This window comes from Neomonachus schauinslandi, chromosome 6 (assembly GCF_002201575.2).
Source record: "Neomonachus schauinslandi chromosome 6, ASM220157v2, whole genome shotgun sequence".
In the NCBI taxonomy this organism is placed as follows: domain Eukaryota; kingdom Metazoa; phylum Chordata; class Mammalia; order Carnivora; family Phocidae; genus Neomonachus; species Neomonachus schauinslandi.
In genome coordinates, this window is record NC_058408.1 from 24,641,807 (window position 1) to 24,666,636 (window position 24,830).

The 24,830-nt window shown below is 53.6% G+C and overlaps 1 protein-coding gene across 2 annotated transcripts; it reads left to right on the top strand.

Moving 5' to 3' along the window:
• The first annotated feature begins 726 nt into the window (after nt 1–726).
• Nucleotides 727–19,584, top strand: SLC41A1 (solute carrier family 41 member 1). Of its 2 annotated transcripts, XR_002480116.2 has the most exons (11): nt 727–1,165; nt 8,417–8,524; nt 9,646–9,717; nt 10,367–10,511; nt 10,637–10,783; nt 11,384–11,531; nt 12,365–12,444; nt 13,289–13,423; nt 13,738–13,886; nt 17,070–19,273; nt 19,394–19,579. XR_002480116.2 is itself a non-coding variant. In XM_021686621.2 (10 exons), exons 1-10 carry the CDS (start codon nt 791–793, stop codon nt 17,253–17,255), a joined length of 1,545 nt encoding a protein of 514 aa, XP_021542296.1. In that variant the 5' UTR covers nt 727–790; the 3' UTR covers nt 17,256–19,584. The 2 variants fall into 2 exon arrangements, 1 of the variants encoding a protein (XP_021542296.1); XM_021686621.2 differs by having other exon boundaries at nt 17,070–19,584.
• Nucleotides 19,585–24,830: the final 5,246 nt, after the last annotated feature.

The following is a 24,830-nucleotide window of genomic DNA, read 5'->3' on the forward strand; positions in this document are numbered from 1 at the left end:
AGACGGAGGAAACGAGCAAACCCTTTATGCCTGCCTTGTGGGAAAGTTGTCCCGGTATGAGCTGTCCTTGGCCATGTCATAACATTCTCCTTTTTGTCTTCTTCCTTCCCACATCAGGTGTTCCACACAGATTCTCGTGACTTGAAGGACCAGGGATTTGGGGCGGGACAAGGTCTTCCCAGGAAGGAAGGAAATCTCTGGAGGAAAGGGGAAGGACAGCAGACAGTGCGCCAGGACGAGCGGAGCCGGAGGAGCTGTGGGAAGCTGAAGGAGCCCAGCCAGGGGCACGGGCCCGAGCGGCAGCCCTAGGCCAAGGCTGCCTTCTGCAGGATTTGAACTCAGGCTACTTTTCATGAAAGAAGGGCCACCTCAGAGGGCGCCCCGGACTCGGCTGGGCTCTTCTACTCTGGATGCCCCCTGCTCTGAGGACCCTGCTGCTCAGAACCAAAGAAGATTAAGAGGCCAGATACACTTCCCGCCGGCCCCGCGCTGGCCGGCCGGAGTCAGGCCTCTGCTCGCCTAGTGGCTGGCTGCGGAGTCTGGTGGGGAGTCTCTAGCTTCCCTCCAGCTCATGGCTTCAGTGCTTGATGGGGCTGCCTGTCGGGGGACCAGCGTTTGCTGCGCCTGGTAGGGCCGGAGAGCCGGGGGAAGAGGTCCCGCGGCGCCCAAGCCTGGGTTCACCCCAAGACTAAGTGCTTTCCCGACTTAGAGAGGGAGAGAGAGAAAGCAAGAAGAAAAAAAGAGAGGGAGAGAGAAAGGAAAGTTCCCCTTCCCCTCCTCCCTTCCCGTCATGTCCTCTAAGCCAGAGCCGAAGGACGCCCACCAGCTCAACGGGACTGGCCCTACTCCCTCGCCCTGCTCTTCAGATGGCCCCGGGCGAGAGCCCTTGGCCGGGACCTCAGAGTTCCTGGGGCCTGATGGGGCCGGGGTGGAGGTGGTGGTGATTGAGTCCCGGGCCAATGCCAAGGGGGTCCGGGAGGAGGACGCCCTGCTGGAGAACGGGAGTCAGAGCAATGAAAGTGATGACGTCAGCACGGACCGGGGGCCCGCACCGCCCTCCCCGCTCAAGGAGACCTCCTTTTCCATCGGGCTGCAAGTGCTGTTCCCCTTCCTCCTGGCAGGCTTTGGGACTGTGGCTGCTGGCATGGTGCTGGACATCGTGCAGGTAGGACCTGGGGAGGGCCGCTCTTGACCATGAGCCCGGGGCTACCTTTTCCTCCCGCGAAACCGACTCTTGGAGCTTTCTCTCCACCTCCCTGTGAGAAGCAGCTGCCGTTTCCTAGAACCGTTTCCCTTTGGATCACGTCCTCGACTTCTTCTGGGTCTAGTTACTTTCAATGGAAGCCTCGAGGAAGCCCAGTAGCCCTGAGGAGGTGGTCAGGGCAGCATTGCTTAACAGAAGCAGAATCTGTTCCAGAGCTCAGGCTTGGAGGAGGAGAGATGGAACGAGGTATTTGCCTGCCATCCCTCCTGGGCGTTCCTCTTGAGTCCAGCTCTGTAGGGGAGACACTTAGATGGGACTCCTCTTTATGCTTTCTTTTCCCTTCACTTGGGGTTTGAAGGATACCCACAATAGAAAGCTCAGTTTCAGGCCTCCCCTCCATCCCCCTGCTGGGCAGGAATTTGTTCGGCTGCCAAGAGGGTCTCAAATTAAGTGGGAAGGTTCTTAAAGGCATTCTCTGTTGCTTATCTGCCTGGAACCTTGGCACGATCTCCTTGGGGAACGGAGGTGGGTACATGCTATCTGATGCATGATTTGGGCAGGAAGTGGGGTGGGGCATTGGCATGGCAAGACCTGGAAGTGCAAACTATGGGGTGTAAATGGGGACAGAATGTAACCAGGCCTGGGCAGAACTCTGTCTCCTCTTTGCTTCTTACCTGTATTTCATGAACTTGCCCTGGGCAAAGAGGGCTGCTTGTGGAGCTACTGGGTAGCGTTAAGGTTGGGAATTGGCAGGACGTGGAAGCTGAGAGCCAGGGATGTGCTATGTAACGTACTGCACGTTAGGACTCACCCAGAACCTTCAGGTCCAAGAGGTCCCAGTCTTGTTTCCTGGGAAAAGGTTTTGAAGTGCAGGAAGACAAGCCCAGTGGAGTTACCCCGGAGGCGCTAGGTTTATCAAAGTTAATCGTTAGCAGGTATCAAATTCCTGCTGTGTGCTGAGCTCTGTCCTAGGTACTTGGAGAAATACAAAGACCAGAGGAGATCTGGCCTTGGCCCTGGGGACCTCCCAGTCTGTCCCTAACCATGAAATCTCCCAGGAGGACATGGAACTCAGCATCCCCTCCCCGGTGCCAGGCCAGCCCTACAAAGGATACATGCAGTGATGCAGAGAGGCCTGCTGGTGGGTGGAGGTTACTAGGCCAGTGTCCCAGGGAACTGAGGGTGGTCAGTTCTAGGTGGTTCCATCAACAGTGTCCACCTGGACCACTTTGACTTGAGCCCTTAGGAGAAGCTTGTTGCTAATGAGGATGGTGTTTATGTCATGCCAAAGCGCCTCATACTGCCTTCCCTCTCCCCTACCCTACTGTCTTCAGGGTTGTTCCTCATGGAGGTTGGGAAGCCAGCCTGGAGCTGGGAAGGAGGCTTTGGACTCCTCCCCCTAGTGGCTGCTTCACCTCCTAGGGCCGTGAGGGGGCCTAGTGGCAGGAGGAGAAATAAGACTCTTCCATCTCTTCGCTGTGGCCTTGATTCTCATTCTTAAGAGTTTTTGGGTTCTGGTTTGGTACTTACAAAGAGGTATAGAGCCACGTTCCAGTTGTTTTATTTTCTGGATACTAATAACAGTAATAGGGAGCACTTGTTGGGCCCTTCTGGAGGTGGGCCCATGAGGTGGAAACCGTAATCCTCTCCATTTTGTCTATAGGGAACCTTCGGCTTAGAGGGATTAGGTAACTTGTCCCTGGTCATCTTGACTCAGAGTCCGTGCCGTTAACCTCTATGGCCTACACCATGTCCATGGTTCACCAGTTGGTTAAAGACTTAGGCAGGAGTCTGCTCTCTGTGTCTTCCCTTGAAGAACAGGGTGGATCAGAATCTGGAACAATTGGAGTTATATTCTAAAGTGGACAAGAACAAAGGTCCTTAGCAGTCCCCCACCCCCACCCCTTTCCCACATACTCAGAGAATTCCAGAGCTGGAAGAGGCTTCTGACATCTTGCCCCACCCCCACCCCGCACCCATGAGCCTGAGACATTGGTAGGGACCTTTGGAGCCTGCCCAACATGCCCACAGAGGACCAGCAATTGCCCTGAGTGTGGCACTTAGGCTCACCCCAGAGCTAGGGTCCATTGGATGTGGATGACAATGGTTGGTTTGTCCTTGTCCCCCTCCCCCAACCTTCCTGCCACAGCTGGGTTGAAGCAGGCCCTGCAGATGGCTACAGAGATATCAGGGTAGGAGGAGGGTGCAGAAAGACCAGGACATGGGACTACAGGGAGATTCTGATTCCACATCCAGGGAAGCAAAGGCCGGGGGGCCGGGGGAGGGGTGGCTGACAATCTCAGATTCAAGAAGAGCAGGATGATTTCTAGGGCTTCACACTTGCATCCTCCCTTCATAAGCTGAGCTGGCCTTCAGTAGGACAGAATCTGGGAGTGCCTAAAAGACTGGGGCCATCTGGAGGAGATGGCTATAGAGTGTCCCCAGCATCTCAGAGCAAATGAACAGAAGTCCGAGTTGGTGCGGATGTCTCCCCCCCCCAACCCATCTTTCCCTACTACTGCAGAAGACTCAGTCTCTTTCTGGAAGGTCATTTCTGTTGCCTCTTATCTGCCCTCTCGCCCAGTCAACGTGCACAGCCAGCCTCAGCAGTGAGATAAGGGGCTGGTGTACTGGCCAAAAGTAGAAAAAGGATAAAGGGACAGCCATCTGCTCCAAAGTCCCACCGTGGCTGCAAGTTCCCGTGATATTTAGGAAGGAAAGCAGGATTGGGCCCCATGTTGGGACTGGAGGGGGTTGAATATGGTTGGATATGGATCTACCACAGGTGCTCCGGGCCCCGCCCCCCAAGTCTGGTCCTAGGCCGTTGCATCCTGGCTGGGAGTGCCCGCCTGCCCCCGAAGTCATTCGCCTTTGCTGTCAGCCTTTTGAGGGATAGGGGAGATAGGAGGTAGTGGACCAACCTTTCCTGGAATTGCCAACTGTGTTAAGACAGGTATTATTTTAACTCACTACTCACTTGCTGAGGATCCCAAGGAAAGGAGACAACCCCCTCGCCCAAATATCTCCTCCTCCAGCTTCTCCGCCCTGCTGTGTATATGGAAGAGTCTACCAAGATGAAAGTGGAGGGGAGGGGAAAGAGGCATCCTCCCTGGCTGGCCTGCTCCCAGGGCTGCCAGCCCTCCTGGGGGGGGACTCTCGGATCCCGTCCTCCTTGACCACTTCCTTTCTCACACTTTGTACAGCCCTGAATACCCAGGCGCTGCCCTGAGGCCCTCCTCCTTGGACACCTGGGATGCCTGCAGAGGGGGAAAGCCTCAGACAGGTGATCGGACTCAGTCCTCACCCCGAAAGCTCAACTCCAGCCCAGCCTCTGGGGTCCTCCCACAGCCTGGGGCTCAGAGCTTACCTCTAGGGATTTTCATCTTCTTAATGTCTTGATTCCAACTTTTCCTGGCTGTGACTTTCCTCCCTGCTTCTACCGTCTGGGGGCGGGGAGGGGTGGGGGAGGAGAGCTCAGGGCAGAATACTCGAAAGCAGGCAGGAGTCAGTATATGAGGCTGGAGGAGGTAAGGGATGGAAGAGGCAAGAGGGAAGGACGGGGGAGAGGTACCGGCTAGGCCGCTGAGGTACGAGATTTAGGGTGATCGCTTTGAATCAGGATGATTTTGGGGTGTGGGGGGAACAGTCTCATTTCTCACCTCCCGGGATAACAGAGCCCAATGAGCCCCCAACCGCAGCCCGTGTCAAGGACGGAGAAAGACAGGGGAGAGGAGCTGCATTTCTAAAAAGCAGTGCTGTCTGTGGACGCCCTCCCCCTGCCAAGTGGGGCAGTGCTTCCCTTTTTTATCCCCAGCAGAGCAGGAAGGCGTGGGTGCAGGCTTGGCTGACAGGTCTGACTTCGGGGGCAGGCGGGCACTCCCAGCCAGGATGAACAGGATGGGCCTGAATTAGGCCAAAGGAAGAAAGAGACACCGCCTGAGCTGCCTCTTTGAGAAGGTTCTGTGGGTGAAGAAAGTATGTGTGTAGGAATTGGCTACTCTGACCCATGTGCCGGCTCAGGGCGTTGCTGGGATTGCTGGTCAGGTGGTGTGAGATCCCAGGCTGAATTCTGTGTGGGCTGGGAAGACTTCTGCACAGGGGCTGGTACTGTGGTGGCTTGCTCCCCTTGCCTGTCTGTCTCTCAGCTCATCACCTCTGAAACCCTATACCTTCTTGGTCCTGCTAACGTGTGTGCTGGGAGGCAGAGGGCCCTGGGAGTGCTGAGAGGGGCTTAGCTGCGCTTCCTACATTCTTTTTCTTAAATAATCACAAAGACAAACAATGTTCCTTACAAACAATTTAGACAGTATTCCATGCATACACTTAACGTATCTCTTTCCAGGCTCCTTGACTCCGGGAGCCCATATACATTACCTATGCCGAGCCAAGGGAGGGGCAGATGGTCTGCAGTGAGGAGGGCATATGAGGCTGTGCTCTGAGAGAAGCTTTGAAAGCCCCCAGTCAGCCACCCTCATGAGGGGAGGGGAGCTGAGGGGAAGTCTTCCCCTCCTTGGAGCTGGTTTAGGGGAGAAAGGATGAGGCACAGCCCCGTGTGGCCGGGCCTGCAGGGAACTGGAGCCCCAGTGGTAGGCACCAGCCGTGTCCGAGAGTAACAGTGCCCGAGTTCCTCCAGGCTGGATGGGGCTCGCTGGGGCTGCCTTCTCTCGGGGCACCTCGGGAGTGACAAGGGGTTCGCCTCCTTCCAGCGTTTGCGAGGGCCTGCCTCTTCCTGCGGGTACCTCCAAGCTCGGCAACTTGCTGGGAAAGAGGGAGCAGGGCAGGGGGGACTCTTTCCCATCCTTAGTCTTAGAGAGGGGCTCCCCTAAAGAGAGTCCTAAGCCCTCCGCCTGTGAGGGGCCAGACCAGGAGCTCAGGTAAGCGTGTGCTCTAGGCCTAAGGAGAGGCGCCTTTCCCCCAGAGTCCTGGTATGGACTTCTCCCCACCACACACGCACACAAACAAAATGCATTTCTCTTTTTCTGACAGGAAAAGAGAAATCCTTACCTTATAGGCCCTCCTGGTGTCCAGCCTCCCCAGGTCTCTGGCCCTAGCCCTGGCCCCCTCTGATACTCCTTGCTCATCTTGTATTATTATTATTATTATTATTATTATTATGTTAAAAAAACACGTAACAAAATGTATCACCTTACCCATTTTTAAATGTACAGTTTGGTAGTTGTTATATTACATTGTTGTGCAACAGCTCTGAAAATTTTCATCTTGCAAAACTGAAACTCTAAGCACTAAATCCCCTTCCAGCCCCTGGCAACCGACCATTCTACTTTTTATTTCTATGAATTTGACGACTTTAGATACTTTATATAAGTGGAATCATACAGTATTTGTCTTCTCGTGACTGGCTTCTTTTGTCCTTAAGGTTTATCCATGTCGTAGCACAGGTCAGAATGTCCTTCCTTTTGAAGGATGAATACCATTCCATTGGACGTATACACCTTTCGTGTGTCCATTCATCCATCGGTGGACACCTCGGTTGCTTATACCTCTCGGCCATTGTGAGTAATGCTGCTAGGAACGTGGGTGAGCAAATATCTCTTCAAGACTCTGCTTTTGCTTCTTTGGGATATATACCCAGCAGTGAGATTGCTAGCTCATATGGTAGTTCTATTTTTAGTTTTGGGGGGACCCTCCCTACTGTTTTCCATAGGCAATGGAGCGTTCTATGGCCCCACCAATAGTGTACAAGGGTCCAGGTGTCTCCACGCCCTTGCCGACACTTGTTGCTTTCTGGGGTATCTTCGTAGTAGCCATCTTGATGGGCATAAGGTGATAAATCTCATTGTGGGTTTGATTTGCAGCCATCCTCTTTCTTAACTATGGAGTGTCAATGCTGGAACTGCCTTTAGAGACCCTCCGACGTGGCCCCTGAATTGTACATTTTACAGTCGGGAGCTTGAGGCCCCCGTAGTGTGTCTGAGGTCCCCAGGCTCATCCGGGGACCAGCTGGGGAGGACGCTGGGGAGGCAGCATGAGGCCCATCCCTGTGGTCTCTGTAGGAGACCCAAGGCTCTCAGTCTGGTGTCCTCACACCTACAGCGCTCTGTCTCCTGACCATGACCCCCTCGTCAACCCCCATATGCCCGCCAGGCCACCTGCCCCCTCCTCCCTCTCCAAACCATTCCTAAAACAAATAAAGAACAAATAAAGGAACCCATGTGGCAGGGAGATGCAAACCCAGGCTTTTTTGCCAGTCTTCGATTTCACTTGCAATTAAAGTAGCTTTCAAATAGCCAATCCTGGCTCCTTGGTTTTTCCCACTTAGCACGAACAAGCATAGTGCCCTCTGAAATTCCTTTTCCTCATTCACAAAATGGGGATAAAGATAGCCCCCACCTGAGTGGACTGCTGATCGGTCGAAATGAGAAACTGTACAACGTAGAGTGCTTACAAGCAGCCTAGCACGCAGTCGGCACCGAAGAGCTCTTGGCTGAAGGAGCTGGTGGGAGAGCCAAGCCCGATAGGCCCGGGACTAGAACCCATGTCTCCTGACCCCTAGTCCATTGCTCTTCCTGCAGGGGATATATCCTGCAGTGAGTATATGTCCCCCTCGCCTCTCCTGAGAGTCTGGGGGAGGTATGTGGGGTGAGGGACTGCAGAGGAGACATAAAAAGCCTCTTGCAAACCAGCACGCAGAGGTTTGGGGGCCCTGGTGTTAATTCAGAGCCTATTGAGGAGGAGAGTTGCTGTGGCTGAGGCCCAAAGCCCTTGGACACAGAAACCAAACAAACTCTAATCTCCTCAGTCCCAGCCCCATGGAGCCCAGCTCTCAACAGCTGAGACAACACCACCCAAGGTTGAGGCCACGGAGAAACTGGACTGAAGGCAGAGAGGTTGGGGATTGCTATTTGAGGGGGGATCACAAAGGAGTTCTGGCGTGTAAGCCAGCCTGGGGTGACAGCCGTGTGGGCCCTCACCTCCAGAAAGCAGGCAGGGGGAGTGAAGCCAGGCTGGGGTCTCCTGCCTGGATGAGCCCCTCCATGTCTCCCCATTTCTGGGTGGCAGGAAGGGGGGGCTGTGTTGTTGGAGCACCATGGTCTTGGTTTGGGTCCAGGGTTCTTGGAGAAAAGGCGGCTGGCGTGCTCACGCCCTGCTGATTCCACTTCCTCCTCAAGCCTCTGATCCCAGACTCTCTGTTCAACCTGATGCCAGCCGTTTGGGGCACTGAAATTCCTGGGTTCTGTTTTCACCTTGTAGCACTGGGAAGTCTTCCAGAAGGTGACAGAAGTCTTCATCCTGGTGCCTGCGCTGCTGGGGCTTAAGGGGAACCTGGAAATGACCCTGGCATCGAGGCTGTCCACTGCAGTGAGTGTCCTGGCGGGGAAGCATGGGACACACAGAAGACTTGGGGCAGCACAGAACCAGACTGAGAGATCACTGCAGGCCTTTCCCAAGCGCCCAGGCCTGGAGTGTGGGGCTGGGGTGGGAAGGTGTAGGGAGATTCCAGCCTGGGTGTCCTGCTCCTGGGCAGGGGCTCCCTGCCCAGAGTGGTTCCCAGGCTCAGTTTCTGGATGTCCCAGCCGTCCCTGGACTCTTGCCTCACCCCCTGCTCCGCAACCCACCTCGTGACTGTTTATGCAGCTTTGACAGGCAAGCATCATGCTGGTCCCTCCACCTGCACAGACGGGGGCCTCCTCTGATCTCCAGCCCTACTCTGCAGCTGGGCAGGAGCAGAGCCAGGCCTTCCCAGCCCCCCGTCCACCCCCTTCCCTTTCCCTCATGGCAGCTTACTCTTCATTAAGGGAATAGATAGCAAGGGGGCTGCTTATCACTCTCCCTGCCCACAGCCCCGTAGATCTGCCATGATGGCCCAGAGACTGAACCGGATACAGGGCCATGGGGTGGGAGGTGGGAAGCAATAAAACTCGGGAGGCCAGGGGAGCCGGGTGGCAGGGATGGCCCCTGTGGCTACAAGTCTAGAGAAGGCCACAGAGAGAGTGGCAGCCTGTCCAGCCTGCCCACCCTGCCTGACTTCCGACCTACTCCCGTGCCACCTCATTCTTCCCAAACCCTTTGGCAGCCTCAGTCCCACACCAGCAGCTGACCTTTCCTGCCCTAGAATGGGAAGCTGGCTTCAGAGCCAGCGATCGGGTCCCTCTGACCCATGTGGAAATGGGCTTCCAGATGAGCAGCCCACGGGACGGAATCTGCCTCTGCTCAGCAGTTGTCCTGAGAAGAGGAGAAGAGAGGGGGCTGGCTTGGGAGCCCCCTTTCCGCCCCCGCCCAGCTGCAGGAGCTCAGGCTCTTTAGCTCCTTCCTTCTTCCGGCCCCCTTGATGCTGCTTCACTTTCCCTGGGGGTTATGTCCCGGTCCCAGCGTCTTAGACCCCATTCACTGCCTCCTGATCCAGGCAGGGTCCTAACAGATGGGGCCGCAGGCCTTTCCCAGCCTGGAGCTCCAGCCCCCCCCACCCCTCCCTCTCCCAGGCCAACATTGGGCACATGGACACACCCAAGGAGCTCTGGCGGATGATCACTGGGAACATGGCCCTCATCCAGGTAAGAAAGCAGAGACCAGAGAGGGTGGGTTAAGCTTCCCCCTTAGTCAGGAATCTGAAAGACTGAGTTCAGCCCCAGCCAGCTTGTGAGCGAGGCGCCAGCATCCTGCCGAGCTGGCCTGTCCCGAAGCAGCCCTAGGAGGTGACCAAGTTTCCCAGGCAAGCGGCCAAGACGGGGAGGGCCCCAGCAGGTCCCACGTCAGTTCTCGGCTTGCAGGGGTCCACTGGGCTCAAGTTCCCACGAATCGGACTCGGGAGGGCTGGCCTGTCCTTGGCCACTGTTGTCCCATCTCCGTGTGAGGCGACATGGGTTCCAGACTGGGAGTCTTCCCCTCGAGTCCCAGGCCTTGTCTCCTGACTGAAGGCTCAGGCTCTGCAGATTCTCACCCCAATCCCCAGAGGGGATGACTGGCTCCTTCGGCCAGTAACGTGTCCTGGGCTCCTGCGGGGTACGCTGCCCAGGACCAGTGTCTGGTGTGAAACTAAATAAATAAAGACACCATTCCAGCCTGGGGGGACTGCACAGTCCAGCCCAGCCTGCCTCCTGGGGCTGCAGAGAGCCGGGAAGAGGGCCGGCCCAGCGCTTGGGCCACCCCTGCTAGGAACCCCGCTGCCCCCGGGCTCTCTTGAGTTAAGCACCCCCGCCTCAGGTGCAGGCCACGGTCGTGGGCTTCCTGGCATCTATCGCAGCCGTCGTCTTTGGCTGGATCCCTGACGGCCACTTCAGTATCCCGCACGCCTTCCTGCTCTGTGCTGGCAGCGTGGCCACGGCCTTCATTGCCTCCCTGGTGTTGGGTAAGGAAGGGAGGGCCAGGCGGGGGAGGGGAGGGCCGGGCCTGGCACCTGCAGTCTCTCCTTTTGATTGTTGATACCCCTTTTATCTCTCCTCACCCCGCCCGGCCCCTCCCTTTCCTCCCCAGGTATGATCATGATTGGAGTCATCATTGGCTCTCGAAAGATTGGAATCAACCCAGACAACGTGGCCACGCCCATTGCCGCCAGCCTGGGTGACCTCATCACCTTGGCACTGCTCTCAGGCATCAGCTGGGGACTCTACCTGGAGCGGGGTGAGGCTGAGGCCACTGAGGGTGTGACCAGGGTGGACCCCCGGGTGGGATTTGGGAGAGACAGCAGTGGGTTTGCAAAGGTGTACGGATTTCCCCTATGTTCTTAACCGTGTGGTTGGAGCGCAGTTTTGTACTAACTCCCCCTCTGCCCCCGAGCTTGGCTCAAAGTCACGCAAGGCAGCAGGGGCACAGGGGAAAGTATCTGAGAAATATATTCCTGCCTGGTCCTGTGGACTCCTACTTGCCTGGGAGGAGTAAAGGTGAAAGGCTGAAGGAGAGGAGCTGAAGCCTGGAATCTGCTTGCAGCATGGGGGGTGGGGAGACAGGGATTTCTGGGGCTCCAAGCAAGGAACGTTAGAAGCTGGTCTCTGCGCCTGATTAGCCCCAGGCCTGGGAAGCTCTCAGCTTGGTTTCCTCATCTACACAAAGGACAAGGCTGCCCGCCCCCCCCCTCTCCTGGGCTTGCCAGGAGGATTGATGATCCAGGCACCTGGTGTGGGGTTCCTGCTGATCTGCCAGCATGGTGGCCAGGGTCGAACCGGGGGAGGCCTGAGCCGGGCGCCGCAGTGCTCACCTCCCTGTCGTCTCTGCCTCCCTCAGATGACTGGCAATACATCTACCCCCTGGTGTGCGCCTTCTTCGTGGCCCTGCTGCCTGTCTGGGTGGTGCTGGCCCGACGGAGCCCAGCCACAAGGGAGGTGTTGTACTCGGGCTGGGAGCCTGTCATCATTGCCATGGCCATCAGTAGGTAGGCTTGGGCCCTTGGGACACACCCTCACCCCCTTCTCACCCCGCCACAGCCTCCCTATTGAGCCCTGGAGACGGGGAATGTGGTACAGAGCCTAGAAACGCCTTCCAGAGTGTATCCGCTCCATGTCCTTCTGTCACATGTGACAGAACCATCTGACGTGGGTTTCCTTGAAAAGCAGAATGCACTGGCTTAGGGCACGAAAACGGCACAGCTGGATTCAGGGGCATCAGGGCTGCGATGTTCTGTATCTCTCGGCTCTGCTTTTCCGGGTAATGGCCTGTGGCTCCAGGTTCATACTAACTCCGGGGGGAAGAAGTTCACAGTTCCACAGAGTCCCGCCAGAGAATTTCACTGGCTCTCATCCATTCACATGGCTATCCCTGACTCACTGTGGCCTCAGGGAAGTGGTGCTCTGATTGGATAGGGCTGGGGCCTAGCCATCCTTGGAGCAATGGCACCTGACTGAGTTTGAGAGAGGTAGTTCCTGGGGAAGAGCCCAGTGCTGTTACCACAAAGGGAAATAAATACTGAGTGGGCAGAACAGCGGTCCTCGTGGGCTGCTCGCCCTGAGCTCCTCTAGCCAACGGGGAGGGGTGGGGGCAGGTACAGGAGGCAGGGGCCTAACCCCATGCCACCAGCTTGCTCTGGGGAGCGCTGTGCCAAGTCTCAATATTATAAGCAGCAACTGGTTCTGGCAAAGGAGGCAAGGACTAGGGGACAAGGGACCCCTAGGAGCCCCTTGCTCCCCAAGGCCAGATGGGCCTGTCATCCCCGGAACTGGAATACAACCTGTCGGTGATCTTTGTGTCACTTTGTCTTTGTCTGTGTAGCGTGGGAGGCCTCATCTTGGACAAGACTGTCTCCGACCCCAACTTCGCAGGGATGGCTGTCTTCACGCCTGTGATTAATGGTGAGGTCTTGGCATCAGCTGCCGGGGGAAAGGAGAGGGTCAGGAGAAAAGGACGGGGGCCTTTGTATCAGTCAGGACTCCGGCAGCAAGAGCATCCGGCTCAGACAGTTCAGGACTTTATCAAAGGGGCTGCTCGCAGAGCGGGGAGCCGGGGAGGGACCCAGAGATTAGCAACAACCGGAAGCCCTCGTCCTCCAGGGTCAAGAGGAGAAAATAACGTTAGAGGAGCCTAGAGAGAACACTCCTCTGCCCCCGACAGGGGTAAGCCACTGCCAAAAAGAGAGGGATAAGGGAAAAAAATACCTGAGCTCTCTCTCCTTCCACCCTCTCTGAGTGTGTCCTGCTGGCTCCTGTTGAAACCCGACGAGGAGCAGCCAGCAGCAGAGCATGGGTGATGCGGTCTGTAGGTCAGGCTCTCAGAGCTCAAGGCAAGGCTGCGAAGAGCAGGGAAGAGGTCGAGGCACCGGAGTCCAGAGCTCAAACCCGACACTTGAACTTGGCTCCTAGAACGAGCACAGGAGCCTGGGTCTGCTCAGAGCTGTGGAGAGAGGCTGGGCAGGGCAAGGCCTTGGCGCCCTGGTCGTGTGGGACGGCAGGGGCACAGGCTGCCTACGTGTGCAGATCGGCCTGTGCCCCTTCCTGCACTCTCAGCCCCCCTAGGGGCACGTGGGATGGCCACGTCTCCATAGACCGGAGGGTAGAAGCAACCTGGAAGACTTCCTGGGGGGGGCGGGTTGTCTTTGTCTTCCTTCTTGGAGTCTCACTCTTCTCCTGGGGACTGGTGAATGTGTCACGCCCTCCCCACGCCTCACTCTGCCCCGTCAGCACTTCTGTCACTCTACAGGTGTTGGGGGCAATCTGGTGGCAGTGCAGGCCAGCCGCATTTCCACCTTCCTGCACATGAATGGGATGCCAGGGGAGAACTCTGAGCAAGCCCCTCGCCGCTGCCCCAGTCCTTGTACCACCTTCTTCAGTCCTGGTAATGACAGGGTCCCGGCCTCCTGGTCCGTTCCAGCCCCGGAGGGAGGGGGCCAACAATGAGGGGACCTCCCCTCAGAAACAGCTGGGCCCTGGCTGGGCCACAGCAGCTCTCTGGGGAGCAGATCCCAGGCAGGAAGACTGTCCTTCCCGCGGACGCCATGGGGGCTGGGGACCTTGGGCTGGAGCGGTAGAGACCATCAGCCACCTGCCGTCCTGGGGTGGAGCGGGGCACCTCTGGCCTGAAAGGCTTTCTGGGGCCAGGGCTCCTCCTCCTCACTGCCCCCCACCCCCCGCTCTCTCCCCTGGTCCCAGATGTGAATTCTCGCTCGGCCCGAGTCCTCTTCCTGCTTGTGGTTCCAGGACACCTGGTGTTCCTCTACACCATCAGCTGTATGCAGGGCGGGCACACCACGCTCACGTTCATCTTCATCCTCTTCTACATGACAGCCGCACTGCTCCAGGTACGGGCAGGCAGGAGCGCGGGGAGGGCCTGCCGCACCCTCTGCCGCCTCTCGTTCTGGGACCGGGTGGCCAAGAAACACGGGACGGGGGCTCTGGAGAACAGGCCGTGGTTCCGGCAGAGTCACCAACGTGCTGTGTGACTCTGGCCCAGTTGCTTTACTTCTCTGAGCCTCCGGGATACATTTGCCATTTGAGAGGAATGGCCCCAACGTGGTGGTTTGTAGGCAGGTGGTGGTTGTAGGGTGCTGGGCAGGGGGGCCTGGGGGGCACCCCCACTGGCCTGGCCACAGAGCTCGTCTCGGGTGTTTTGCATGCTGGGGCTTCCTTAAAAAATGTCATTTGAATGAAGGGTTTCACAACTTAAAAAAGTGTCAAAACCACCACACTAGGTCATCTGGAGGATCCTGTCCAGCCTTGCCGTTCCGTGATACAATCCACTCTCTCCCTTGTAGTGTTCTCCCATTTTTTTTTTCATCTTCTTATTTTGAAAGAATTATACATTCACAAGAAGTTGCATAATTTATGTACACAAAGGCCCCATGTACTCTTCAGCCGGTTTCCCCCACCAGTAACATCTCACGTAACTCAGTACAATCACAAAACCAACCAGTCAGCGTCGGAACAATCCACAGGGCTTACTCCAATTACACCAGTTTTACACACACCCATGTGTGTGTGCGTGTGCGTGTGTGTGTGTGTGTGTAATTCTGTGCGATTCTATCCCGTGTCGATCCGTCCATCCAGCACCATAGTCAAGACACAGAACTGTCCCCTCCTCACGAGCCCTCCTCCCACGCTCCCCTTGGAGTCACACTCGCCCTATCAGACATTGTCAATTTCCATAGACTTGACTATTGAGTGGTAATAACAGTCCCATCGTTCAAAACTTTTTAAAGGTTCACAGTGAAAGCTCTTCTTTCCCGCCCTCTTTCTGCCACCCAGCCTCTTCCTCCCGGCCGTCCATGTAGTCCATGTCTTGTATATCCTTCAAGCCTCGTCTATATTTATTCAAGCAAACATATAATTTTTCTTGTTTTCCTTTTTTTTACACGCATGTAGGATACTCTACACACTGTCCACGCCCTGTGTTTTCACAGCACAGTTTATCTTAGAGATCATTCCACATCTGTACATAAAGAGAAGAGCACCCTGACTTGTTATGGTTGCGTTCTTCTACCCTGTAGATGTACCTAATTTCATTTAACCAGTCCCCTCTGGGTGACCACTCGTCCTCCAGCCTCTCACCCCAAACCTTAAAAAGGCTGTGTGTTGGGACGTCTTGGCGAGGGCTGGGCCGAGAACCAGCCACATGCTCTTGCCCTGCTGCGCACTCCCCTGCACAGAGGAGTTAAGCGCCCTCGGTGGGGAAAGCGGAGGCGGGGATGCCGAGGGCCTGCAGCTGGGGCTTAGCCCTGGGCTCCCCCTCTCACGTCTGCGGTCTTCTCTAGGCCTGCGGCAGGCCAGGGCAGGGCACTGAGTGCCCTGGAGAGGTTCTTCCCGATCGCTTTGCTCCCTCCGGCTCAGCCATGTGTTGTCCCTGGGACGAGGCTGCAATGAGGGGAGAGCTGCTGCCATGCTCTTCCTGGAGCATGGCCCAAAGTCCTCCGGGCCACACTCTTTATGTGGGACTCTTCTGCAGCTGCTGGAAAGGGCGCAAAGCGATGGGGGGCTGGCCCTCACGCAGGGCCGGGGGCAGGCCATGGGAGGAGCACCAGGCAGCTGCGTGCAAGGCAGGGGCAGCATGAAGGGTGCTGGAAGCAGAGTCTCTGACGGCCTCGGGGAGGAGACAGGAGAACCACCAAGCTGGCCTAAAATTAGGTATCAGTTCTGGCTTCAGGATCCCCCAAGGTCTCCATTTCCTGCATCTGAGCCTCTTCGCGCAGAATTTACATACCACAGTTTTTGCAAAGTACAGTCAAGAGTAAAACCTCCCTCCCAAATGACTGTGTTGGAGATTTACCGGTAGAAAGCTTTTCATTCTCACGCAGATGCGGTCATTTAGGGAGCCCAGATGTCAGGACTGGTGCTGAGCGTAGAGAAGATGCAGGCCTGCCCACTCTCCCCTGGTATTCCAGATCAAGTGCTTTGCCAACTTCAAAGTGTATGTGAGTCTTGCTAAAGTGCAGATTCTGATTTGGGAGATCAAGAGCAGGACTTGAGATTCTGCATTTCCTTTTTTTTTTTTTTTAACAATTTCATTCATTTATTTGAGAGACACACAGAGAGAGAGGGTGAGCATGAGCTGGGGAGGAGCAGAGGGAGAGGGAGAAGCAGACTCCCCACCCAGCAGGGAGACCAGCACGGGGCTCGATCTCAGGACTCCAGGATCATGACCTGAGCCGAAGGCAGAGGTCCAACCGACCGAGCCACCCAGGCGCCCCGAGATTCTGCATTTCTAACGCACTTCCAGCTGTTGTTGATGCCACTGGTCCTGCACCCACTAGCAAAGGGCTAATCGAGATCATTCTTGATCTGTAGACATGGAAGGGAAGGAAGGGCACAGATAAAGCAGCAGATAATCCAAAATGTCTTTTGCGTTGATATGCACTCTCTGCTTTCTATTCGGCTGACTTACTCGTAATTCTATTTTGCTAGGGCTCATGTTAAACTAGACTTGCATTGTTTGAGCCCACAACAGCAGAATGGAAAGGGTCAGGAGGAAGCTAGCTTGGGATAATCGACTGTTACTCAGACAACTGTGCCGGCAGCAGCCTCAAACACTGTCCTTATTCCGCTCTGCTCCGAGAAGAAATCCCTGTGTGAAAAGCAAGCTCCAGGCCCCAGCCCCCTGCCAGGCTCCTGGAGAGGCCCACGTGGCAGGCACTGGAGTGACCCAAGAATAGGATGACCCAGAATTAGAGGCAAGAGGGCTGAAGTGCTGCAATAAGTAGGACTTAGATTAGGTAGTCCCTCGCTTGGTCAATTTGGGAGCAGAATGTAATGCTGTTGGGGGAGGTCCTGGGGAGTAGCAGCATCATGCTCCGCAAAGGGCTCATGGGACGCTGATGGTCCGCTCCAGGCGGTGACTGTGCAGTAGAGGAACATAAAGGGGTGGCTGGGGTGGCAAGATGAACCACCACAGCGTATTCCCCAGGGATACAATGAATGTGCTCTATCCTGTGGCCTCTGGCTCCCCCTGGTGAGAGGGGAAGGCTATAGGCCGGGCCCTTCTGTCTCCCCAGGTGCTGATTCTCCTGTACATCGCAGACTGGATGGTGCACTGGATGTGGGGCCGGGGCCTGGACCCGGACAACTTCTCCATCCCGTACTTGACCGCTCTGGGGGACCTGCTTGGCACTGGGCTCCTAGCACTCAGCTTCCATGTCCTCTGGCTCATTGGGGACCGAGACACAGATGTCGGGGACTAGCCTGGTCACTCAACCTTTCCTCCTACCCCTTGCACTTTCTGTTCGAATTTTTTCTTTCGTTCTCCTTCCCCCACCCCACTCCACACTCCCACCTCTTTCTAGGACTTCACTTTGATACTGAATTCTCATTATTTTCAATGGGAATTTTTATACATTGAGCCAAGTTTGTATAGCAAGAATTCCGACAGGACAGATGAACTGAGATAAGCAGTACAAGTAGATTTTTTGAGACAATCACCAAGTGCAATTTCATGGTGGGTGCCTCCAGGTGAGGTGGGTTGGGGCAGGGGTTTCCATCTAGGATCTGGGGACGTTTGGTTTAGCTTTAGCAAACTCAGTCATGGCCCTAATGAGAAACCCTTTGTGAGTGGGCTCTGGTTTTTTTGGGTTTGTTTTTGTTTTCTCTCTTTTTTTTTCCTTTTAGATTGAACAGAGAGATGAGTATCATTTCCCTCCCCCACCCCCCCTAAAACACACACACTTTTTTCTAAAAATGGACCAACTTCAAAGCACTAGTAAGAAGATAGCTGCTTCTGTTCCCCTGTAACCCTAGCCCTATCCTCGGCCCTCTGTCCCAAAAACAGTGAGGTGGACTAACCATTCAAACTGTATACACATCCCTTACCCAATTGCCTGATAAACACCACCAACCCCTCCCTTTGATCTTTTTCCCATTGATCGTCACATCTGGGAAGAAATGAGCAGGAGCCTGGTCTCTGTTGACCCATGTCCACCAATAGGTTTAACAAGATCTACATCCTCCCTGGGCCCAGAGGACCGATTGTTTATCTCTGTTCAATCTTCGTGTCTCATTGCCTCTCAACACCACCTTTCCCAGAGCTTGCCAGGTTGGGTTCCGAGATTAGGGACAGGGAGCGAGTACATGGAGGATGGCTGGGAGGCAGAGGGCAACCAGGGGTGTTTCACTGCCACCAAGGACATTTTATGTGGTCACTTTAGTCTCCGTCACTTCCTGAGATCACTCCTGCTGCCGCGCTGTGGACGGCAGGTTTCCTCTGTCTTGGCTTCTGCCCTCATTCACCCATTCAACAAATAGACCGCCTCCCCGAGAGGGGCTCTTGTGCAGGCATGGTCTGAAGCTTCCCCTGAGCAGTTGTGACGGTGCCTACCGCGTGGTAGGTACCGTGCCAGTGGCCAGGGAAACAGCTCTCCGCTCAGCTCATTCCCCAGATACAAAGGCCTTGCGCCCCTTCCGACCTGACGGAGAAAGTTGCCTGGCTAGAAGTGTCTGCGTCATCAGGCCAGGTTCTGCCTCGAATCTAAGCTCTGTGCGGTGCCGACCCCAGCGAGAGCCCCCAGCCCCGTCGCTCCAACAGCAGTTCATTTCCCTGAACTACACTTCCTCACCTTTTCTTCCCTCCATCTCTCCCCACCAGCCACCCGAAAGAGGATTCAGACCTAGTAGGCTGGACGTCTCCGGCTGCCGTGCTCTTCTCTGCCCAGTGCAAGCTCCGGGGAACACTGGAGCCTCTGCATCCGTCCCCCCCCCCCCCCCCGCCCCCGTTGCTCTGACCAGATCAGAAATCTGTCCACACTCGCATGTGTGCCAATCTGAGCGTTCGGATGCAGGTTTTTTCCTAGCCTCTCCACGCACGGCCTCCCCATCGACCCTCCTCTCTGTAGTGGAAAGGGCCCACCTCCAGGGGCAGGCTAGGCAGTGACCCTCGCTCCTCCCAGCCCCACGCCTCATCCTGAGACCTTGGCTAGGACCTCCAGAGACTCCACCCACGCCACCTTCTGGAGTCTTCGAATTGGCAGGAATGGTAGAGGCTATGTAGTTGGGGCCGGGGCTGGCAGAGTTCATTAACACCAGCCCAGGCTTGTTTCTGCTCTTCCCTCAGGCCCTCTTTCAGCTTGCCCTCCACCTCCCAACACATCTGCACACACACACACTTCTTGTACAGGCACCGAAACCAGCGCCCCTGCCCCTGAGGCTGTGCCCCCCCTGTGTTCTCCTGGAGACCTGGAGCCTCCTCCGTTGCTGAAAAAACAGGAAGGTGGGCATGCCCCAAGCCCGAGCGTGTGAGCAGAGGGAGGACCCCGGGGTGAGAGGGAAAGAAAATGAAGTGGACTTTCACGGAAGATTCATTTCTTCCCCCCTCTCCCCGATGGCACAGACTGCATGTACTTTTGGCCTGGCTGCACGGAGCAACATTGGTTTACTCTTGTATCCTTAAAAAGTTACAGAACTGTGTCTTAAGAGAATTATTTATAGTTACTATAACTGAATTGACAAATGTCAACGTAACTGATAAGTTATATTTGGTAAAATAAAGAGGACGTTTATTTAGGTGGTTGCTGGTTCCTGTGTGTCTCACCCAAAAGCAGCCTCGGTGGTTCTGCATCCCTCTGGAGTCCCACCTCCTCCTCACTCAGAAGTGGAAAGGGGCCAGAGCAAGACCAGAAAGGAAACAGCTCTTAAATAGAGATGTGTGATAAAAAACAACAACAACAACACACATCAGTCATTCGTTGAGCAACAATGAGTGGTGCCCTGGGACATGGACCAGAAGCCAGTGTGGTGTCCTTGCCTTCCGCACATTGAGCCCGCCTCGGTCGGGGTACTGTGCTGAGAGGCGCAAGCATCTGTGGGGTAAGATTCCTTCCCTGCAGAGGCTTGCCATCTGGTTGGGTTAAAACTATAACAGCTCTGATTTGTCGAGTACTTATGGGGACATGTCTTCACTGTGCTCAGCCCTGTAAGCCCTTAGAAATTTACAATGACTTACAAAAGGTTTGGAGTCAGATGGGCCCCGGGGTTCAGATACCAGATCTTCTGCTTGCCCTCGTGTGATGTTAGGGAATCCTGTACCCTCTCTGAGCCTGGCTTTCTTTATCTGCACTAATACCTCTTTCCTACAATTGCTAGGAGACTTCAGCGAGGGAATGCACATAAAGCACCAAGGTCTGTGCCTAGCACCCACTAAACCCCAAGATACTAGTCCATATTTAAAGGGTGGGGGATCGGTCAATGACAAGGCAATGTCGATATGATGACCATAGGGGTACACGGAGGGTGGCTAGGGGAGCAGGCAGATGGAAAAGACACCTAACCCAGTCTTGAGGGTCAGGGAAGTCTGGGAAGAAGCCAAGGGGAATAGGAGTTAGCAGAGAGTGGAAAGAGAAAGGCATCTTGCAGAGGAAACAATATGCTAAGCAGGGAAAGGAGCCTGGAGCTTTGGGGAACCACAGGGAGTCCCATGTGGCTGGAGTTTGGAGGGCAGTGGGTGACAACAGGGCCTCATGAGACACACACAGACACACGTTTGTGACAAAGCTGTGTTCCTGAGATGTCAGATACAGAAGAGCAGGGCCCCAGTGCCGCGCCCCCAGGTCTGTCTGACTCCAAAGCCCCTGCCGGGAACCCCTGCCCATGCAGGACAGGATGTGTGACAGCCTCGACCAGCATATGCTAAATGCTGAACATTACTCATCTCAGTCAGCAGCTTTTTTTTTTTTTTCAGCTTTATGGAGGTATAATTGACAAACTTGTAAAATATTTAAAATAGAACTTGATGATTTGATATATGCATATGTTGTGAAAGGATCCCCTCCCCCCATTAAATTAATGAACACATCCATCACTTTACATATTTACCCTCTTTGGTTTTTTGTTGTTTTTTTTTTTTGGTGAGAACATTTAAGAAATCAGGGTTTTATAACAGGCCTGGGCTCTTGGACTAACTCTTCAAAGAAGCAATATGTTAGATTTATTAAGGGCTAACAGAAAGAGGATGATTGCTTAATTATTACTTATATAATGTTTTCATACACAGTATATTATACTATACCATATACTTTTAAATAATAATGGCCTCATTTGCAACTTCAATATTCTTTCTAATAACTCTGCAAAATTGATGTTATCACCCTTTTACGAGAGAGCAACTGAGTCTCAGAGGAGTTAAGTGTCTTGCTCAAGGTCATATATTCACACCCAGGTTTCTCTCAGCCCAGTGCCTCCCCACCATGCCTGGAGCCAGATGAGCTAGCTGGCCAAGGTGCCTTACATAGGGAACACAAAGGCATTGCTGAAATGATCAGAACTATGGTGCCTGTTATCTCAGTTTTGCCCATGAGACACCTTACATTACCGCACAATGTTAATTGTCTACTGAAATAGATAATATTTTCCAGTGGACATTTAAAAACATGCCTCCCAGGCGCCAGTCTATCCCTGATGGTATCTTTGCAACATAATTATAGGCAACAACACCAACCCCAAGATCCGCCAGAGCCAGCGACAGTCTCCTAAAATCCGCTCTCCTTCAGCTAAAATCCAGAAACCGACTAATGGACGGTATCGTGCTGCTTACCACACTCTACCGCATTTTATTACATTATCTAGAAAGAAAATCTTTTCATGTGGCTCCCAAGAAAACGACTGGCTTCGGGAAATTAAAAACAAGCAAACAAACAAATTGAAAGAAAACAGAAATTGCAGAAAAGTAGGAACAATTTGGCCAGCCAGAAAAGATTGTTTCAACCATACTCTGAAAGATTTTATGGCAATATTCATGTTTAGTTAAGTGTGCGGGGACTACTACTGCCGAGCTGTTGGTGACTTTTCTTAAACAGTTAAAATAATTCCAAATAAGTTTAAATGTCATGTCGTACTCAGTGCATGGCAAAAAAAATCCCTTATTCTGAACATTATAGAAATTATTTTCTCTTAACTCCTATCAAAGGAATGTTGAACAAGTAGATAGAGAACATGGCTTTAAGGATGCTCCAGACTGCGGTCGGCCCGGAACAACCACATGTTTTTCTGTCCTTGATTCTGCCACGGACTGTCACATGTGTGTTTCAAGTACATTACCCAAGTTGTTGACTACCTCACAAATTATTCAGAAATGAAGTGTTTGGTTTTTAGGAGTTAGAAACCTGTGGAAAGAAGTGAAATCAGTCAGTCAGAGAAAGACAAATATGTAATTTCACTCACATGTGGAATTTAAGAAACAAAACAGATGAACATAGGGGAAGGGAAGGGAAAATAAGATAAAAACAGAGAGGGAGGCAAACCATAAGAGACTCTTAACTGTGGGAACAAACTGAAGGTTGCTGGACGGGAGTCGGTGGGGGTGGCTGGGGGATGGGCATTAAGGGGGGCACTTGATGTAAAGAGCACTGGGTGTTGGATGTAAGTGATGAATCACTAAATTCTACTCCTGAAACAATAACTACACTATATGTTAACTAACTTGAATTTAAATTTGAAAAAAAATATGTAAGATAAAAAAGAAATCTGTAGAAAGAAAAACTAAAGCTTCAAAAGAATAAATGCCTTGTCAAATATGAAATATTTACTAAGATCTCCTGATTGCCAGGCCAAAAGCCGAACTGTCCTTCTGTCTAGGTTCAGGAAGGTTGGGGTGGAGGAATGTCGCCGAGGCCTGAGGTACTCTTGGGGGAACCACTCCCAAGCTTGGGGCGCAGCAGCTACTGATCCTTCTCCCCGCTAACTCCCATGCTGTGGAGGACAGAACAAGGCATCATGTGCCCACCTGTGCTTCTACATTCCGTATGTCTTTTTTTTTTTTTTAAGATTTTATTTATTTATTTGAGAGAGAGAGCACGAGCAGGGGGAGAGGGAGGAAACAGACTCCCCACTAAGCAAGGAGCCCGATGTGGGACTCAATCCCAGAACCCTGAGATCGTGATCCGAGCTGAAGGCAGACGCTTAATGACTGAGCCACCCAGGTGCCCCTACATTCGTATGTCTTGCTCTGCTTGGAATCTGGGTTATCTCCTTCCTGTATCAGGGTCAAAGATGGCAGTCAGAATCCTCTGTGATGCCCTAGGGCATCATTGGAATTCTCCTGCTCCCACCGGGCACGATCACCAGGCTGCTTCTCCAAGCAAGGCAGATTCTTATTCTTTGACCTCAATAAGAAAAATCCCCATGTCCACTTTCAGAATAAGGGAAACTTAGAAAACTCTTCCAGGAAGTCTCCCTAGTCTCCTCATGGAGCTTAATTGTTAAAATAATAATAATTAGGGTGTCTGGGTGGCTCAGTCGTTAAGCTTCTGCCTTCGGCTCAGGTCATGATCCCGGGGTCCAGTCGGGATCGAGCCCCCTGTCCGGCTCCCCGCTCAGCGGGAAGTCAGCTTCTCCCTCTGCCCCTCCCCCTGCTCATGCACGCACGCGCGCGCTCTCTCTCTCTCTCTCGCTCTCTCTCTCTTAAAAATAGATAAATATTTAAAATAATAATAACAATTAAGCGCAAGCTTTAGAGGTAGACAGACATAGATTTGAATCCCACCTCTTTCAGCTGGTGGTCATAATTAGCCTCTTGTGATCCCCTAATTGTCCCATTTATAGAATAGGACAATAATGCCTTCTTTGTGGGGCCATTGGGCAACAGAAGATTCAATAAGCAGAAGCTTCTATTATTATCATGTCATGTTGATTGAATTGGTGGTAGAGCAAAATGAGAAGAGAAATACTCAGAATACAGAGTTTGGGATGATAGGAAGGACCTAGTGAATCAAGAAGTTAACAGACCCAGATCTGTCCTGGATATTACTCATCAGTGACATGGGTGCAGCTGAAGTGGGAGAAAGCTGTGCAGTGAAGAGGACCCCCTGTCTTCACAGAAACGTCTCCACTGGGTGAACACACCCTGCCCTGAGCCCGGCTTCCTCCTCAGAGGCTCAGAAACTCACTCCCATCCAGAAATCATGTCAGGGAAGCTGACTTGGACACACAAACTCATTCAGGCCTGTGCCTAAGACCAAATGGGCCCAACAGACATGTCAGCCTACCCAGCACATTAGCTCCCTGGGGCAAGCTACGTGGGAAGGCTGGTGGTCAGAAGGCACCCAGGGAGTTTAGAATCCACCTAACAGAGAAGTTAGTTTTATAACTTGAAGATATAATGGTACCAGGTCTTGTTTCAGTTCCGTGGGTCTCCACAATAGGGATACCTGACAGCCAGCCAGATACTCCCTGAAGATTCTGGTGTCTACCAGACCGAGCCCGGAAGAGGTGCGGTCGGTATACTCTCAAGAGTCTCCTCTCTCTGCCTCGGAGGTTGACCAACCTCCCTGCAGATCAATGCGTTCCTTCTTTAGATCTGTGTATACCTCCATTCAGTCTCCTGCCTGAGGACTTCTCATTCATGTTCGAGTTAGAGTTAAACTCCGAGAGAGCTAGGGACACAATGGTATTTCCAAGTGTTGGTGGAGGGGCAAGGGATTATCGGTGGGCAACTAAGAATGGCCTAGAGGGACAATAATCCCTGCCTTTCTCCCCTCTTGCAGAGCTAAGAGGACATAGAAAATTAGAACAGAGTAATCTGTGTTGGAAGGGAACACCTTCATTTTACAGAAGCAACTTCCCCCAGAGCCACATGGACAGTTGGGACCACACCCTCATTCCTTTAAACCAAAATTTCCCCTCTAGCTTCTGCCCTTTTTCTCTCTTCTTTCCCTGGTCCTTATTTGGGGTGGAAAGGAGGGGATCCTTCCAAGGAGGCAAATGTGACAACAAAAGTGTAAAAACTAGAGTTTGATGTTTTCCCTTGATACTCCCAGGTGCAAAGTTAACCCCAG